The sequence below is a fragment of the Callithrix jacchus genome, chromosome 5 (genome assembly GCF_049354715.1).
Source record: "Callithrix jacchus isolate 240 chromosome 5, calJac240_pri, whole genome shotgun sequence".
Classification (NCBI taxonomy): Eukaryota; Metazoa; Chordata; class Mammalia; order Primates; family Cebidae; genus Callithrix; species Callithrix jacchus.
Window position 1 is genome coordinate 165,406,983 of NC_133506.1, and position 19,623 is coordinate 165,426,605.

General features: G+C 41.2%; 1 protein-coding gene across 11 annotated transcripts in view; it reads left to right on the forward strand.

The window, feature by feature from the left end:
- The first annotated feature begins 517 nt into the window (after positions 1 to 517).
- Positions 518 to 19,623, forward strand: part of LRRC63 (leucine rich repeat containing 63) — a 71,463-nt gene continuing 52,357 nt past the window's right edge. For 4 of the 11 annotated variants that reach the window (XM_035302649.3, XM_017971567.5, XM_035302647.3 and 1 more), the window contains exons 1-4: positions 518 to 953; positions 1,842 to 2,008; positions 15,358 to 16,032; positions 16,508 to 16,576. In XM_035302649.3, the coding sequence (XP_035158540.2) occupies positions 1,918 to 2,008; positions 15,358 to 16,032; positions 16,508 to 16,576 (835 nt within the window). In that variant the 5' untranslated portion in view covers positions 518 to 953; positions 1,842 to 1,917. The remainder of the gene's footprint in view (positions 954 to 1,841; positions 2,009 to 15,357; positions 16,033 to 16,507; positions 16,577 to 19,623) is intronic. The other 7 variants (XM_078375394.1, XM_035302641.3, XM_035302642.3 and 4 more) reach the window with 6 other exon arrangements.

A 19,623-nucleotide genomic window follows, 5' to 3' on the forward strand; every position in this document is an offset into this window, starting at 1 on the left:
TATACAATCCAGCCTCAGCCAGGAACTTTAAAGGATCAGAAAGACAAAACAAGTTGCATGAAAGGAACAGAAAGAAAACCGAAGGCCCGCTTTTCCAGAGCACTGCACAGTTATCCCCGGGACCCGGCTGCGCTGAAGCGAAGCACTGAAGAATGGCACCCAGACACCCAAGATACGCATCGTGTATCGAGAGAAGTAAATAAGAAATAATAATGGTCACTGCCATTCAGCACAAGAATAGTAATAACAATTGTCACCACGGCGTTCCGTACAGCAGCTGCACGTGGAGCCGGCTTCTCCTCCGGCCCCCACGGCCCGCAGCCTCCCCTACAGTCCACAGTGCGGCGGAGGAAGGCGAGAGGGCTCCGCGCGCTCGGCGCAGTGGGCGGGGAAGTGGGCGGGGCAGGGCGTGGGCGAAGAAGTGGGCGGGGCCTTCCCCTCCCGGCGCCCAGCGCCCCGCGCCCCGCCCGTCTCGCCCCGCGCCCCGCCCGTCTCGCCCCGCGCCTGCGCGTCCGGTGGCAGGGCGGCTCCGCGGACCCGGGAGAGGTGTGTCTCCGGGTGTGTCTCCTTGGCCTCCTACAGGGTGGGGCTCCCTGATGCTTCCTCAGGAGCAGCCTCCTGCAGGAAGACCAGCGGCCTCGCGGGGCCTTTACCTCGCTGCCTAAATTCCGAGGAAAAGGAGATGGGAGACGAAAAGCCGGTTGGTTTGGGAAGCGGCTGTTTTTGTGAAGGGTAGTGAGAGTCCAGCACTTCAGGCAGCTCTCTGGATACCACGGAAGGCAGATTTCCAGCATCGAGTGGAACGTACGACCGTGGAGTACACCTTGAGCGCTTGTGTGCACTTATCCTTCGGCGGTAAACGGCCCGTTTGTGCAGTTCCAGGGTGTTCGATGGGATAGTGCGGTGCCAGGCACTTTTCAGGTGGCCCTGCAAAGTAAACGCACATTTTTGGGGTACATCTTCTCACATGATTTCTAAACAGTAGGAGTTGGGATCCAGCAGTCCTGGGAAATTTCATTCTAGTGAAACCCATCTTATTTTAGGATTGAATGGTTTTGGCTCAAGCACAGTGGTTGAAAAACCATTATAGAAAGAAAACTTGGGCGGGGCGCGGTGGCTCAAGCCTGTAATCCCAGCACTTTGGGAGGCCGAGGCGGGTGGATCACGAGGTCAAGAGATCGAGACCATCCTGGTCAACATGGTGAAACCCCGTCTCTACTAAAAATACAAAAAATTAGCTGGGCATGGTGGCGCGTGCCTGTAATCCCAGCTACTCAGGAGGCTGAGGCAGGAGAATTGGCTGAACCCAGGAGGCGGAGGTTGCGGTGAGCCGAGATCGAGCCATTGCACTCCAGCCTGGGTAACAAGAGAGAACCTCCGTCTCAAAAAAAAAAAGAAAAGAAAAGAAAGAAAACTTGTATGTGAATGGTTTACATATGGTGGGTCTTCAGAAGCTTATGTAATGAAGGGATCATCTACAGATTTCTGACCAGATTCTTTTTCTACATTTATAGTGATAACATTTTGAGGGGAGAGGAAAAAAATGTCATTTCGACTATTCTAAAAAATCAGTATTTACTAGAGGAAATAGCATTGGCAAGTTGAACTTTGTGCTAACATGGAAAATCATAGAATGATCCTGGGTAGTAATACACATATTTTAAACATTCTATGTTTACTTATATCCCCAAATTTTAACTGGATTCTTTCTATTAACAGAAGTTTTAAAGAATTGTTTTCTTACCCTTTTTTTCCATAAAGGAATTCTACTTGGAATCAGTAAAGTATTGGTACAGAACGATTTTCATTAAGATGTACTCTAAATTCTAATTATTTTTCAGCAACAATTCAAACATATTCAAAACCTTTTCAATTCTCACTTAAACCAAGGATTATGGAAAACAACACTTATTATTCATGAAAATGAAAAAGCCCCCTCTACTTCTTCGAAGACCCTTACCTCCAAAATTCACTAAGCCGACTTTACATAAAAACAAAACCCGTACAGGTATGTGTATTAATCTGATATGTGTATTAACATTTACGTATTTTTCATAGAAATTCCTTGACTTGCACAGCCCAGAATCACAAGAAATACACTGACTAATCACTTAACAAGTGTTTGTTGTCAGATGATAACATCCAATTGAATTCTACAAGTACAGTTGTTGATACTCACTGGTGGACTTAGTAGGTTCAAGTTTACCTCACCGATAAACTTTACTTGTAACCTCAGAATTGGTACTCATAGGGGTTTCTCAGTCATGCGTCGATATGTGCAGAGCCCTGAAAAATCTGAGTCATACAACACACATGCCCCCAGCTGAGTTGGAACAAGGCTGCCTCTGCCTCTTTGTTTCAGCTCTCATATTGTAAACAGGTCCTGTTTTCCCTATCTGTTCAGAGCTGTGTTTCTTCACCATTTGTGCTTTTAGTTAGTCATTTCACTGTGGACCCCAAGCATAGTGTTCCTAAGCAGGAGAAGGCTGTGATGGGCCTTACAGAGAACAAGATATGTGCCAGATAGGCTTCCTTCAGGGGTGAGTACAGTGTTGTTGGCCCTAAGTTCAGTGTGAATGAATGAATTGTATAAACGTGTCTTTAAGTAGAAACACATATAAAACAAAATTAGGTGTTGATCAGTTGTTGAAAATATTGAAACCAGCGGTTTTCAGGAACCTAACCCCATATTTCTCCTAGAAGAAATGGTTCAGTAGTGGATAATTCATTGCTTGTAGAACAGAACTACTGCAGATAACAAGGACTGAATATATTTAGTGAACAAAAACAGACCTTACCAGTTCCCTTCATTAGTTACCCCTGATGGGACACTGATTGTAACCAATCAGTCATATAAGTCAATGCAAAATTACCCTGGGATAAGTGCTATGAAGTAAAGATGAGCCACTTATATAACTATAACTTTATATAATACTTAATCCTCTATTTCTGTGTATGGTTTCTAGTCCCTCCTTAATATAAGCAATAAAATTGGCATTTTTTTTTATTTTCCCCTTCTCAGTCTCCTCTTCCATCTGATTTTAGTTAATTGCAGTTTTACCATCAACATTTATACTGTTAAAATATATCTAGTCTATAACTTGATTTATGATGTTAAACTATTATTTTTTGACCTATGGCTATTAAAGATATGTAACTCAACTTACCTGTACCACTGCCACAATTTCGTCTCCTACTTTCTCTTCCAATTTTTGTTACATGATTTCTACATCATCATTTCTGCATTCCTATAATGTCTATATTTACAATCTGCTCTGTAGTGATGCTCACAGTATGTAGATTTGCAGCTCACTTATCAGTTATATTCTATTTCTCTATTCATCTTTTGTTTGAAGTTTCTCTTCTAGCACAGAATTTCACAGCCTTGGCACTATTGACATTTTGGGCCAGATGGTTTCTTTTTTTTTTTTTTTTTTTTTGGTGGGGAAAGCAGAGCTCTCTTGCTTCAAAGGCTCTTGTCAAAGTGCTTTGCACACAGTAGGTACTCAAACTGTTGTTTTACAATTTATTCTAAAAGATAACAGTTACATGTGCAGAATGTACAGGTGTGTTATATAGATATACATATGCCATGGTAGTTTGCTGCACCTATTGACCCATCCTCTAAGTTCCCTCCCCGCACTCTCCACCCCACAACAGGACCTGGTGTGTGCTGTTTGCCTCTCTGTGTCCATGTGTTCTCAATGTTCAACTTCCACTTATGAGTGAGAACATGTGGTGTTTGGGTTTTTGTTCCTGTGTTAGTTTGCTGAGAATGATGGCTTCCAGCTTCATCCATGTCCCTACAAAGGATGTGATCTCATTCCTTTTTATGGCCACATAGTATTCCATGATATATATGTACCACATTTTCTTCATCCAGTCTATCATTGATGGGCATTTGGGTTGGTTCCATGTCTTTGCTCTTGTAAATAGTGCTGCAATAAACATATGTCTGTGCATGTGTCTTTAGAGTAGAATGATTTCTATTCCTTTGGGAATATACCCAGTATTGGGATTGCTGGATCAGATGGTATTCCTGGTTCTAGATCCTTGAGGAATCATTATACTGTCTTCCATGATGATTGAACTAATTTATCCTCCCAAGAATCGTGTAAAAGTGTTCCTGTTTCTTCACAGCCTTGCCAGCAACTATTGTTTCCTGACTTTTTGACTTTTTAATAATAGCCATTCTGACTGGTGTGAGATGGTATGTCATTGTGGTTTTGATTTACATTTCTCTGATGATCAGTGATGTTGAGCTTTTTTTCATATGTTTGCTGGCCACGTAAATGTCTTCTTTTGTGAAGTATCTGTTTATATCCTTTACCCACTTTTTGATGGGGTTGTTTTTTTTTTCTTGTAAATATGTTTAAGTTCCTTATAAATTCTGGATATTAGACCTTTGTCAAATGGGTAAATTGCAAAAATGTTCTCCCATTCTGTAGGTGACCTGTTCACTCTGATGGTAGTTCCTTTTGCTGTGCAGAAGCTCCTTAGTTTAATTCGATCTCATTTGTCAGTTTTGGCTTACCTTGCAATTGCTTTTGGTGTTTTTGTCATGAAGTCTTTGCCCACGCATGTGTCCTGAATGGTATTGCCTAGGTTTTCTTCTAGGATTTTTGTGGTTTTGGGTTTTACATTTTAGTCTTTAATCCATCTTGAGTTAATTTTTGTGTAAGGTTTAAGGAATGGGTCCAATTTCAGTTTTCTGCATATGGCTAGCCAGTTTTCCCAGCACCATTTATTAAATAAGGAATCCTTTCCCCATTGATTTGTCCCCATTGACAAATCTGTTTTTGTCAGATTTGTCAGTGATCAGATGGTTGTAGATGTGTAGTATTATTTCTGAGGCCTTTGTTCTGCTGACTGGTCTGTATGTCTGTTTTGGTAACAGTACCATGCTAGTTTGGTTGCTGTAGCCTCACAGTATAGTTTGCAGTCAGGTAGTGTGATGCCGCCAGCTTTGTTCTTTTTGCTTAGGACTGTCTTGGCTATATGGGATCTTCTTTAATTTCACATGCAATTTAAAAGTTTTTTTTTTCTAATTATGTGAAGAATGTCAATGGTAGTTTGATGGGAATAGCACTGAATGTATAAATTACTTTGGGTAGTATGGCCATTTTCATGATAGTGATTGTTCCTATCTACGAGGATGGAATGTTTTTCCATTTGATTGTGTCCTGTCTTACTTCCTTGAGCAGTGGTTTGGAGTTCTCCTTGAAGAGGTCCTTCACGTCCCTTGTTAGCTGTATTCCTAGGTATTTTATTCTCTTTGTAGTGATTGTGAATGGGAATTCATAAATTGGCTCTCTGCTTGCCTATTGTTGGTGTAAAGGAATGCTTGTGTGATTTTTGCACATTGATTTTGTATTCTGAGTCTTTGCTAAAGTTGGTTATCAGTTCAAGAAATTTTTGGGCTGAGATGATGGGGTTTTCTAAAATAAAATCATTTTATCTGCAAACAGAGACAACTTGACTTCCTGTCTTCCTATTTGAATAACTTTATTTCTCTCTCTTGCCTGATTGTGCTGGCCAGAACTTCCAATACTATGTTGAATAGGAGTGGTGAGGGGGCCTTCCTGTCTTGAGCTGGTTTTCAAACGGAATGCTTCCAGGTTTTGCCCATTCAACATGATAATGGCTGTGGGTTTGTTATAAATAGCTCTTATTATTCTGAGATACGTTCCATCAAAACCTAGTTTGTTGAGAGTTTTTAACATGAAGGGATGTTGAATTTTATCAAAGGCCTTTTCTGCATCTATTGAGATAATCATGTGGTTTTTGTCTTTGGTTCTGTTTATGTGAGGGATTATATTTATTGATTTGTATATATTGAACCAGCTTTGCATCTGAGGGATAAAGCTGACTTGATCATGGTGGATAAGTTTTTTGATGTGCTGTTGGATTTAGCTTGCCAGTATTTTATTGAGGATTTCTGTGTTGATGTTCTTCAGGGGTATTAGCCTGAAGTTTTCTTTTTTTGTTGTGCCTCTTCCCAGTTTTGGTATCAGGATAGCGCTGGCTTCATAAAATGAGTTAGGGAGGAGTCCCTTCTTTTCAATTATTTGGAATAGTTTCAGAAGGCATGGTACCAGCTCCTCTTTGTATTTCTGCAGCTGTGAATCTATCTGGTCCTGGGCTTTTATTTATTTATTTTTGGTTAGTAGGCTGTTAATTACTGCCTCAATTTCAGAACTTGTTATTGGTCTATTTTGGGGGTTTGACTTCTTCCTGGTTTAGTCTTGGTAGATGTATGCAACCAGGAATTTATCCATTTCTTCTAGATATTCTAGTTTATTTGCATAGAGGTGTTTAGAGTATTTTCTGATGGTAGTTTGTATTTCTGTGGGGTCAGTGGTGATATCACCTTTATAATTTTTTTATTGTGTTATTTGATTCTTCTCTCTACTTCTTTATTAGTCTAGCTAGCGATCTATCTATTTTGTTAATTTTTTCAAAAACAGGCTCCTGGATTTGTTGATTTTTTTTTGGAGGGTTTTTTGTGTGTCTGTCTCCTTCAATTCTTCCGTGATCCTAGTTGTCTTCTGCTAGCTTTTGGATTCGTTTGGTCTTGCCTCTCTACGTCTTTTATTTGTGATGTTAGGGTGTTGATTAGAGATCTTTCTAGCTCTCTGATGTGGGCATTTATTCCTATAAATTTCCCTATTAACATTGCTCTAGCTGTGTCCCAGTGATTCTAGTATATTGTCTCTTTGTCCTCACTGGTTTCAAATAATTTCTCGATTTTTGCCTTAATGTCATTATTTACCTAGGAGTCATTCAGGAGCAGTTTGTTCAATATCCATGAAATCATATGGTTTTGAGTGAGTTTCTTTATGCTGAGTTCTAATTTGATTGCACTGTGGTCTGAGAGACTGTGATTATTTCCGTTCTTTTGCATTTGCTGAGTAGCATTTTACTTCCAATTAAGTGGTTGATTTTAGAATAGGTGCCATGTGGCACTGAGAAGAATGTATATTCTGTTGATTTGGGGTAGAGAGTTCTGTAGACGTCTACTAGGTCCACTTGATCCAGAGCTGAGTTCAAGTCCTGAATATTTTTTCTGTCTCGTTGATCTAATACTGACGGTGGGGGTGTTAACGTCTCCCACTATTATTGGGTGGGAGTCTAAGTCTCTTTGTAGGTCTTTAAGAACTTGTTTTATGAATCTGGGTGCTCCTGTGTTGGGTGCATATATATGCAGAATAGTTAGCACTTGATTTAATTGTTCCCTTTACCATTATGTAATGGCCTTGTCTTTTTTTATTTTGTTGGTTTAAAGTCTGTTTTGTCAGAGACTAGGATTGCAATCCCCGCTTTTTTTTGCTTTCCATTTGCTTGGTAAATTTTCCTCCATACCTTTATTTTGAGTCTGTGTGTGTCTTTGCACATAAGATGGGTCTCCTGAAGGTTAGTATTGTTACGTGTGAATTAGATCCTGTCCTCATGATGCTATCTGGTTATTTTGTACACTAGTTGATGCAGTTTCTTCTGTTGTCATTGGTCTTTATATTTTGGTGTGTCTTTGCAGTGACTGGTACTGGTTTTTCCTCTCCATATATAGTGCTTTTTTCAGGAGCTCTTGCAGGGTAGGCCTGGTGATAATGAAATCCCTTAGCATTTGCTTGTCTGGAAAGGATTTTATTTCTCCTTCACTTATGAAGCTTAGTTTGACTGGACATGAAATTCTGGGTTCAAAATTCCTTTCTTGAAGAATATTGAAGACATTCCCCCAATCTCTTTTGGTTTGTAGAATTTCTGCTGAGAGGTCTGCTGTTAGTCTGATGGGCTTCCCTTTGTAGGTGACCTGGCCTTTCTCTTTGGCTGCTCTGAACAGTTTTTTCTTCATTTTGACCTTGGAGAATCTGATGATTATGTGCCTTGGGGTTGATCTTCTCTTGGAGTATCTGAATGCTCTTCTCTGTATTTCCTGAATTTGCATGTTGACTTATCTTTCTAGGTTGGGGAAATTCTCCTGGATAATATCCTAAAGTGTGTTTTCCAGCTTGTTTCCATTCTCCCTATCTCCTGGTACTCCAGTCAATTGTAGATTCAGTCTTTTTATGAAGTCCCATAGTTCTTGGAGGCTTTGTTCCTTGCTTTTCATTCTTTTTTCTCTCTTCTTGTCTGCATGTCTTATTTTAGTAAGGTGATCTTCAAACTCTGATATCCTTTCTTCCGCTTGGTTGATTCAACTTTTGATACTTCTGTGTGCTTCATGAAGTTCTCTTGCTGTGTTTTTTAGCTCCATCAAGTCATTTGTGCTCCTCTCTAAACTGGTTACTCTAGTTAGCAGTTCCTAGAACTTTTTATCAAGGTTCTTAACTTCTTTGCATTAAGTTACAGCATGCTTCTTTAGCTTAGTGTAGTTTTTCATTACCCATCTTCTGAAGCCTGCTTCTGTCAATGTGTCCATCTGATCCTCCTTCTAGTTCTGTACCCTTGATGGAGACACTGTGATCATTTGGGGCGAGGAGGACTTTGGCCTTTCAGGTTTTCAGTACTTCTTGTTGGTTCTTCTTCATCTTCGTGAGTTTGTCTAGTTTCAGTCTTTGAGGCTACTGACCCTTGGATGGGGTTTTTGTGGGGGCCTTTGTTGTTGCTGATGCTGTTGTTGTTGCTTTCTGCTTGTTTGTCAGGTCCCTCTTCTGTAGGGCTCCTGCGGTTTTCTTGGGGTTCACTTCAGGCCCTGTTCATCTGATTTGCTCCTGTGCCTGGAGATGTCACTCAAGGAGGCTGGAGAATAGCAAAGATGGGTGCCTATTCCTTCTTCTGGGACCTCTGGCTGCGAGGGGCACGAGCCTGATGCCAGTAGGATCACTCTTGTATAGGGTGTCTGACAACCCCTGTTGGAGGGTCTCACCCAGTTGGGTGGCATGGGGAGCAGGACCCATTAAATGAAGCAGTTTGTCCCTTGGTGAAGAGGGTGTGCTTTGCTGGGTGAAACCCGTTCATCTGGGCTGCCCAGATTCCTCAGAACTACCAGGAGGAGAGGCTAAGTCTGCTGGTCTGCAGAGACTGTGGCTACCCCTTCCCCTATGGGCTCAGGCCTAGGGAGATCTGAATTCTGTCCCTGAACCTCTGGCTGGAGTTATTGGAGTTATTTCTTTTCTCCCATAGTATTCCATACTTACCCCTATAAACCACTTATTATAACTGTTTACCTGCCTAGTTGCTAAACTAAATTGTGAGATATTTGTTTATAGTAAGGTTTATGTTGTATTATTGTACCTCCAGCACTGTGTGTACAGCTGGCACATGGTAGGTGTTAAATGTTCATTGAATGAATTGATGAGAACAATAAATATGGGTTGTATTATCAAAGAAGGATGGATTGCATAGGGATAAGGTAGCCTTTGAAAGAAAAAATGATCTAAATTGGTTGATAAGAGAAGGTGTTCCACACAGTGTGATAAACATGTAAAATGAAGCCATACATGAGCAACGTGGCCTTTTTGGTTGTCAGAAATAACTGCAGTAACTAAGGGTTCATATTGGAAAGAAACGAGTTGTCACACAAAAAGGTGAGGTAAAGTAGATCCTGTTCACTTAGATTTTTATATGCCAAGCTAAGAAATCTGAATGATTACTGATTCCAATAATCCAGGGAAAACATGGTACGGCAATATCAGAAAACCAATGGGAAATGAACTCTGGAGACTAGGATGACGGCAGGGATAATTAGGGGAAAACTTTTTATAGTTTTATTCTCACATTTTGTTTTTATAACATTGGGTTTGGGGAAAAGAGGAGTTCATAAGTATATGGAACAGTGATATTTTGCTGTCTCTCAAGTGCCATATAGATCAAAGTTCAAATTTTGTCTTCAAGCTCAGGAGCTGGTTCTGAATCAGCAGAAGTCAACCCATTGCTGCTGAGGAGTAGGGGGTCTGTTGGAAGAAAGAAAGAGACGTTGCTGCTGAGGAGTAGGGGGTCTGTCGGAAGAAAGAAAGAGACGTTGCTGCTGAGGAGTAGGGGTCTGTCGGAAGAAAGAAAGAGACGTTGCTGCTGAGGAGTAGGGGTCTGTCGGAAGAAAGAAAGAGACGTTGCTGCTGAGGAGTAGGGGTCTGTCGGAAGAAAGAAAGAGACGTTGCTGCTGAGGAGTAGGGGTCTGTCGGAAGAAAGAAAGAGACGTTGCTGCTGAGGAGTAGGGGTCTGTCGGAAGAAAGAAAGAGACGTTGCTGCTGAGGAGTAGGGGTCTGTCGGAAGAAAGAAAGAGACGTTGCTGCTGAGGAGTAGGGGTCTGTCGGAAGAAAGAAAGAGACGTTGCTGCTGAGGAGTAGGGGTCTGTCGGAAGAAAGAAAGAGACGTTGCTGCTGAGGAGTAGGGGTCTGTCGGAAGAAAGAAAGAGACGTTGCTGCTGAGGAGTAGGGGTCTGTCGGAAGAAAGAAAGAGACGTTGCTGCTGAGGAGTCAGGGTCTGTTGGAAGAAAGAAAGAGACATTGGTGTGAATGGCTGTGATGAATGAAGATTTCCAGAACCCATCTCAGGCCCTGGACATTTTCAGTATAGTTTATTGGTTGAGGGGTGCCAAAACCTACCATTAGAGCAACATGAAAGGACCAGGCTGAGGTTGTACTGGGGGTGAAAGGTTGTCAGGCATATAGTGAACAGCTGGTGAGAACACAAACCTTCAGAGGTTTTGTTCTCTGCATCCTCACTAACATCTGTTATTTTTTGTCTTTTTAATAACAGTCATTCTGACTGAGGTAAGATAATATCTCCTTATGGTTTAATTTGCATTTCTCTAATGATTACTGATGTTGATCATTTTTGAATATAAGTGTTGGCCATTTGTATATCTTCTTTTGGGAAATGGCTACTCATGTCATGCCTCGGGATTTTTTTTTTTTTTTTTCAAGTTGAGTCTCGCTCTGTTGCCCAGGCTAGGGTATAGTGGTGTGATCTCAGCTCACTGCAACCTCTACCTCCAGGCTCAAGTGATTCTCCTGCCTCAGCGTCCTGAGTAGCTAGGATTACAGACGGTTGCCACCACTCCCAGCTAATGTTTGTATTTTTAATAGAGACAGGGTTTCACCATGTTGTTCAGGCTGGTCTCGAACTCCTGACCTCGTTGTAATCCACCTGCCTCAGCCTCCCAAAGTGCTGGGATTACAGGTGTGAGCCCCAAGCCTGGTCTGTTTTGTTTTTCCTATTGTTTGAGGTCCTTTTATTCTAGATGTTAGTCCCTTGTTGTATGGATAATTTGCAAATATTATCTCCCACTCTACAAGTTCTTAGTCTTAAATTATTTTCCTAGACTCATGTCCAAGAGAGTTTTACCTAGGTTTTCTTGTAATATTCTTATAGTTTTAGGTCTTACTTAACTCAGTAATCAATTTTGAGTTGATTTTTGTATATGGTAAGAGATAGGGATCCAGTTTCATTCTTTTGCATATGGCTGTCCAATTTTCCTAACACGTTTATTAAAGAGGGTGTCCTTTCCCCAGTGTCAGTTCTTGTCAGCATTATCAAAGATCAGTTGGCTGTAAGTATGTGACTTTATTTCTGGGTTCTCTATTCTGTTCCACTGAGCATTTCTGGTAGGGTCATTCTTGGTTATAACAAATTCCCCTAGCATTTGCTTGTCTGGAAAAGACTATTTTTCTTCCATCTGTGAAGGATGATTTTGCTGGATAGACTCTTCTTGGCGGATAGTTTTTATTTTTTTAAATTTCAGCATTTTAATTATATCACCTCATTTTCTTCTAGCATGTGAAGTTTCTGCTAAGAAATCCACTGTTAGTCTGATGGGGGTTTCTTTATTGGTGACTAGATGCTTTTCTCTTGCTTTTAAAAGGATATGCTTTTTATCTTTGACTTTAGGCAGTCTCAGTATAATGTGCCATGGGGAGATATTTTTGCATTTTGTTTGCCTACACATTGCTGAAGCTCCTGTAACTGAATGTGAGTCTAACATGCTTGCTAGACTTGGGAAGTTTTCTTCTATTATTTAATTACATAGGTATTATAGTCCTTCCTTTGTCTCTTTGCCCCTGGGATGCAAATAATTTGAATATTTGATCACATTATGTTGTACTAAATATTACAAAGCCTTTGTGGATTTTTTAGGTTCTTTTTCTTTATTTTTGTCTCACCGATTTAAAAAATGTCTTCAAGTTCTGAGATTCTTTCTTCTGCATGATCTAGTCTATTACTGAATCTTTCAAATATATTTTATATTTTCTTCAATTAATTCTTCAGCTCCAGAATTTCTATTTGGTTCATTCTTAAAAATATCTGTCTATCTCTTTGCTAGATTTCTCATTGATATCCTGAATTCTCCTTCTGAAATCTTTGTCTTGTTTTCCAGAATTCTCTTGTATCTAACTGAGTTTCCTTAAAATTGAAATTTTGAATTGTTTATCTTGGATTTCAGCAACTTCTTTTTGATTAAGATCTATTGCTGGAGAATTATTGTTTTCCTTTGGAGGTTTTATATTTCCTTGTATTTTGATGTTTTCTATGTCTTTATGTTGATATCTGTGTATCTGGGGTAACAGTTGCATCTTCCTATTTTTGAATTCACTTCCATAGGGTAGGACTTTTCTGAAGATATATCTGTGGTGTTGGTTGAGTAGGGCACTTTGGCTTTTATTCTGGGTGCACGTAGTAGTGTAGTCTCTGTATTTTTTAATTTTTTATTTTTTACTGTAAATAGCATTAGTGCTTTCTGTGATTTCCTTAGAGGATTAGGCTGTAATTGTTAGAGAAGGCTGTGGTGAAGTTGTGCTGGGGACTAGGGAGCCAGGTGGGCTAGTCTTCAGGCCCCTAGGGTGGCAAGAGTAGGGTGAGTCTACTTATCTTTGCTCCCCAGAATGGTGTATGCTGGCACCTGTGTTGGCGGTTACTGGTAGGCCGGTTCCTGGGCCTTAGGTGGCTTACATGGATGCTTGTAGTGGCAGCAGTGGGCTAGGTGACTGAACAGGTTCTCATGTCACTGGGCAACCAGCGTGCTATGGGTCATGGCAGTAGTGGTGGTGGAATGATCCTCTGGGTCCTGCATGGTATGGGCTAGTGTTGGTGGTGGCTGTGCTACCAGTCACCACCCACAGCTCTCAGGCTCTTCTGCTCTCTGTAGCAGCAGTGCTACGGTGCCATGTGGCAGGGAGGAAGGACTTGCTTTCACACCAGATCCCAGGCATGCAGGGCATGTGACACTGTGGGGTTGATCTCAGACAGGCAGCTCTGGATCACCTGACCCAGCCTTCAGCAGCAGAAGCAGGTGTGTGGACAAGGAGGAGTTGTTCTGTTCTCTATGTGTGAGCCTGAGAACAGAGACTGTTCTGTCGGTGGGAGAGGAAATTAAACTAATGAGTATAAATTACTCCAGTTTGCCATTAAAGGGAAAGATAAATATGGTCAGATGGTGGTAGTTGGAAGGAGTTCTGGAGCCTGTTGAAGTGTTCGCTGTGTTAATAGGTTGTGTTTTAATATAGAGAAAATGAACTTAAAGATGTCGGTATAACTATTTTATCGAATCAGCTAGATTTGATTAGTTTAAGTGGGGAGCAAACGTTATTTTCTTACTACTGCCCTTCAAATTCATGTGGCACACGTATCTCTCTGAAACTCATGTGGCACACGTTTCTCTCTAAAACTCATGTGGCACACGTATCTCTCTAAAAGCTTTCCTAGTCAGTTTTGTCAATTAACTCTTTCTCATTGTCAGATATTAAATAACTTATTTCATCTTAATTAGTACTTCCATTTAGTATACAGTTAAGCTATGTTCCTTCTCCCAGCTCAACCTGGTCCTGCTAATTATTACACAAGCCAAGGGAAAGAAGGTCCTGATCAGTTCTGCCACCCTATTCTTTTACTCTCTTTTTTCTATTCTTTTCATTAGTTCTTTTTCTTCTCTTTCTTTTTTTTAAAGACAGGGTCTCACTCCCTCACCCAGGCTGGAGTGCAGTAGTGCAATCATGGCTTACCGCAGCCTCAATCTCCTGGGCTCATGGTACTCTCCTACCTCAGCCTTCTGAGTGTCTGGGACTACAGGAGCATGTTGCCATACTTGGCTAACTTCTTGAGGGGTAGAGATAGGTGTCTTGCTATGTTGTCCAGGCTGGTCTTGAACTCCTAGCCTCAAGCAATTCTCCTGCCTCAGCATCCCAAAGTGCTGGGATTATAGGGATGAACTACTGTGCCTGGCCGTACTCTCTTTTTCAATTCAGATTATAGTTTTTGGCTCCTCCATAAGTGGGGCAAGGTGTGGGAAAGAGTTAAGTTGTTAAAGAGTTAAGAATTAAAGTGAGGATCAGCATCAGTCTTGTACCCCATGGAAATATCAGGAAATACAAGTCAAGTAGTTAAAGAGATACTCTTATATTACTCTGATCAGGAAACAGCACTGGGTAAACCAGTAGATTTTGCAGTATTGGGAAGAGTGAGATGTTACTTTCTCCTTTTTGTATATATTCCTGTTCACTATAAAAAGTCCCTCTTCCTTGGTTTGAGATAAGGGACGTCATCCCACCTCCACCCTCCATGGGGAGGGAAAAATCAGGGAAATGCATAGAACTCCAGTAGCTCTATTCAGAAGAAATACTCTCTCTGAACTCAGATCCATCTCCAGCCTTCCCATCTATAGACAACAGGTGGGTGAAGGGTGAAGTGTTGAAACAGTTTTTTTGGCCACCCCTTTGCAAATTTTGTCTTAATGAATCTATTATCTCCTCATTTTGAATGTACACATTCTCATCATTTATTGCATTCAGCTGAGAGAACAGAAAAATGTCATTTCACATGCTGTTGCCTAGGAAAGAAAAGGCATATATGATTCCCGCATAAGAATGCAGGCCCAGTGCATTTTCTGAATGTAAGATAGAAAAGAATACTTACTGTTATAACCGAAATGAGTTTATGGCCCCTGTAGTCACTATCAGAATGTTATCAGGTTCAAAAGACACATTGGTCTGATGTCTGGCATGTAAAAGAAATGTAAATCTTTGGTCAAGGAAATTTCAAATCAGGGAGGTATGTATTTCAAACGATGTATGATAAATAGCAAAACTTCATCAAAAATATTTTATTCATCCCTAGTGCCAGAGTTTTAGCGATAACCTCTCAAAAATCTCTCCTAATTTCCCCTGCTTCTCTCTACCAATTCTGCTCTTCCAAGAATTATTCCTGACCCTTTTTAAATCTAATACAATTTAGCCTTTTCACGTCCCCAGTTCCTCACTCAAACTTTGTACCAGTCATCTCAACACACGTCCTGATAGCTGAGCAGGTGTATAGAGAAACATTTTTAGAAGATGAGAAAGGGTGAGTAAAGAAAGCTGTGAATGCTAAGATATTTCATCTGTGACATACTGATAATTTAATTTTTCATTTTTTCTTTTGGTTTAGCCAAAGCTGGTAAAACTGAGTCACTGCGTGTAGCATTCACTGAAGATGAAACCACTTCCATTAAAACAGATAAAAACCGTTCTCCTGATGTTTTAAGAAATCAATCAGTAACACCTATCAGCATTCAAAATATCTTTCTTGATCATTCTGTACAAGAAAGAGTAACTACAGTTTTATCACCCCAAAAATCTACTAAGCATATGTGCTGGAAGATTCCAGATACTGCTACTGGCTCCATATTTTTTCCAAGTTGTCCTTCAGCTTCTACTCAAGTTTTTGGGAAAAAAACAAACAAAATGGAAAGTTCAAGAAAGTTGAAATCTATGAAAGATGTTTATACTGAAAAAAGACTAGAAAACATTTTAGTTCTTTCTTCAGAGTTCTCCAAACGTAAAAGTATTCCTGGCCCAGTTTTCACTGACAGACTTGAGGAAGTGCACCCTAAGTATCAACCTTTACCAAAGAGTCCAGGCTATACTTATCAGCACACCTCGAGAGATTTAAGAGCAACAGTGCCAAGCCCTCCCCCTCGGACTGTATCTACAAAGCCAGAAGGACAACCTGAACAGTTTAAACAGACTGCTACATTGGCAGTAAGAGTTACTGAATTTCCAGGTTTTATTGCCTTGCCCACACCAACTTTGCCAAGAAAACCTCAAAGACAGTCTATGATAGGTAAATACAATCTGAACATGGTATAATTACAGAGTCAAGTAGAGCAAAGGGGAGAGAAGGCATTCAAGCTAATGGTACCCCTCCCCCTCTGGGTTTTCAGGGTGGGAAGATGGAATCACCTTGTATCTATACATGTAATACTTGAGCCATAGGGCAATAACCAGAGCCCTGACCTTGCAGATCTGCTAAGGCCAAACTGGGCACTCCATCCAGATGGTGATAATGGGAACCAATAAGGGAATTCAAAGGATCAGAAAAGCTAAAATAAAGAAACAGTGAGAATACACACTCATTCAAAAGGTGATCTGGATGAACTCCAGAAGTAGAATGCCAATGCTGATAGATGCCTTCATGAATACATTTTCCAGGATAACTGCAATCCATTAAATGATGAACAATTATATTGAAGCCATAAAACCCTCGAATGAATTTTTACAAGTATCCAAAGTCCTCCATTTTTTCCCTTTTTTTCTAGAAACTCTTGCAACAGAAAATGAAAATGTAGAAAGTACCCCAAAGCGAATCCCACCAAGACCACCTGAAGGTAACTGCTAGATTTATCCAATTCTTTTAGCAACTGTGTACAGATGATATCTTTATACAAGTGTTAGTGATTTTGTATGTTTATGTGAGCATTTCATGCATGCATAACACACATATGGCTTACCTCATTTTCAGCTCCCTAAGTCATTGATGGAGCAGCTATTTTTAATGTATTGACTATGAACCGAACATTTTTATATTAAGAATATAAAAGCTGATGTACTCTTATTCTGGGTGGGGCAAACAGGCACACAAAAATATGAATTAACTATTTGCCATGTGCCAGGCACTGTTTTAAGTTCTTTGACCTTACTTACTTGGAAGAAACAAGTAATGAGATACATCTTTGAAGAAATATTACACCATCCCAGATGTTACATAATGTCTACAAACAATCTCTCAAATATCCTGTGTGGTAAATAATTTACAATTACCAAGCACACAAAGAGAAAGACAAAATGAATGAAAATTAGCAGAAACAATAAGCACTAGAAACATATGCACAGGATTATTTGGTGTTAGGATTATTGGACACATTTTAAAATAACCTGGTGACTTCTGTTTTTTTTTTCCCATGATTAACTAGTTTGCATTGGACTAACCTTACCAAAATTGACTTTTAAAGCTGTCAAAAAAATATAAGGTATATATTGAAGGCACTGGACAGTAACCAATGTGGATATGACTTGAGTACCTACAGTTCCTGAAAGAAGGGAAGCTCTACCTTTACCTTGGCTTTTGCCGGAGGGTATTTGTGGTGAGGGAGTATGGATCACAAGTGGTGGTTTTAGTGGATTGAGGAGACAGCAGTCAGACTTCAGAGCAGCCAATAGACTTGGGACCTGAGGGAGAAAATCTTGTCAAGGAAAGAATTGAAAGAAGGTGAAGCCAAACATCTGCATACAAACTGGGCACAGTGGTGTGCAGCTGTAGTCCCAGCTCTTGAGAGCCTGAGTATCACTTTAGCCCAGGAGTTTAAGGCCCTCCTGGGTAACATAGTGAGGCTCTGTGTTAAGCCATTCTGGCATTGCTATAAAGAAATACCCGAGACCGGATAATTTATAGAGAAAAGAGATTTAATTGGCTTACAGTTTTGCTGACCATACAAGAAGTGTGGTGCTGGTATCTGCTTCTGGTGAGGGCCTCAGGGAGCTTTTACTCATGGTAGATAGCAGAGTCAGAGCTTGCACGTCACATGATGATAGTGGGAACAAGAGAGTGGTGTGGGGTAGGGGGTGCCACACACTTTAAAACAGCCAGATCTTACAAGAACTTGCTATCATGAGGGCAGCACGAAGCCATGAGGGATCCACTCCCATGACCTAGACCTCCCACCAGGCCCATATCCAACATTGGGAGTTACATTTCAACATGAGATTTAGAGGGGAAAACATCCAAACTATATCACTCCACCTCTGGCCCCTCAAATATCATGTTCTTTTCCTGTTGCAAAATACAATCATCCCCTGCCAGTAGTTCCCCAAAAGTCTTACCTCATTTCAGCATCACTGAAAAGTACAAAGTCTCATGTGAGACAAGTCATGTCCTTTTGTATTAGAGTTCTCTGGAGGGATAGAACTAATATGATATGTGTGTATATGAAAGGGAGTTTATTAAGCACAATTGACTCACATGATCACAAGGTAAAGTCCAACGATAGACCGTCTGCTAGCTGAGGAATAAGGAAACCAGTAGTGACTCAGTCTGCATCCCAAAACCTCAAAAGTAGGGGAGCCAACAGTGCAGCCTTCAGTCTATGGCTAAAGGCCCAAGAGCCCCTGGCAAACCACGGGTTAAATCCAAGAGCCTAAATGCCAAAGAACTTGGAGTCTGATGTTCTAGGGCAGGAAGCATGGAGCACAGGAGAAAGATGAAGGCCAGAAGACTCAGCAAGTCGGCTTCTCCTACCGTCTGCCTGCTGTTTTAGCTGCCTGTGCTGGCAGCTGATTGGATGGTGCCTACCCCACACTGAGGGTAGGTCTTCCTGAGGGTGGGTCTTCCTCTCCTACTCCAGTGAGCAAATGTTAATTTCTTCTGGCCACACTCAGAAACACCCAGATACACCCAGCAACAATACTTTGTATCCTTCAATTAAGTTGACAGTTAACATTAACCATTACACTCTTCCACCTAGACACCTGTAAAATTAAAACAAGTTATTTGTTTCCAAGCCTGTAAATTTTTTTTTAGTTTGTCTCTTTTTTTGTTTGTTTGTTTTTTTTTTGCCTGTAAAATTAAAACAAGTTATTTACTGCCAAGATACAATGGGGGCAGGTACCAGCATCGAGTAAACATTCCCATTCCAAAAGGGAGAAATTGGCCAAAAGAAAGGGGCTACAGACCCTGTGCAGGTCTGAAACCCGGATGAGTAGATATTACATCTTAAAGCTCTAAAATAATCTTTGACTGGATGGCCCACATCCAGGGCACACTGGTGCAGGGGGTGGGCTCCCAAGGCCTTTTCCAGCTCCACCCATGTGGCTTTGCAGGATGCAGCTCCTGTGGCTCCTCTCGTGGGTTGGAGTTGAGTACCTGTGGCTTTCCCAGCCTCAGGATTTAAGCTGCATGGGGTGCTACCATCCTGGGATCTGAAGGGTGGCAGCCCACTTCCCACAGCTCCATTTGTGTGGGAAAAGCCCACATTTCTTCTCTGTACTGCCCTGATAGAGGTTCTTGGTGAAGGTTCCACCACTGTGACAGAGTGGTGGAGCTCCCAGGCTGTCTCATCCATCCTCTGAAACGCAGTTGCAGGCTGTCAAAGCTCCTTCACTCTTGCATTCTGCAGATTTTGAGGCTTGACACCATGTGGAAGTCACCAAGGCTTACATGCATGAAGTCTTTGCAGACTCCAAAGCAGCAGCCTAAGCAGTATCTAGAGCCCTTTGAGCTGAGGCTGGAGTCAGAATGGTCAGGACACAAGGAGCAGCCCCCTCAGGTGGCACAGGGCAGTAGGGCCCCGGCCCTGGCGCCTAAAACTGTTCACTCCTCTTGGTCCTCTGGGCCTGTGATGGGAGGGGCTGCCACAAAGTTCTCTGAAATGTCTTTGAG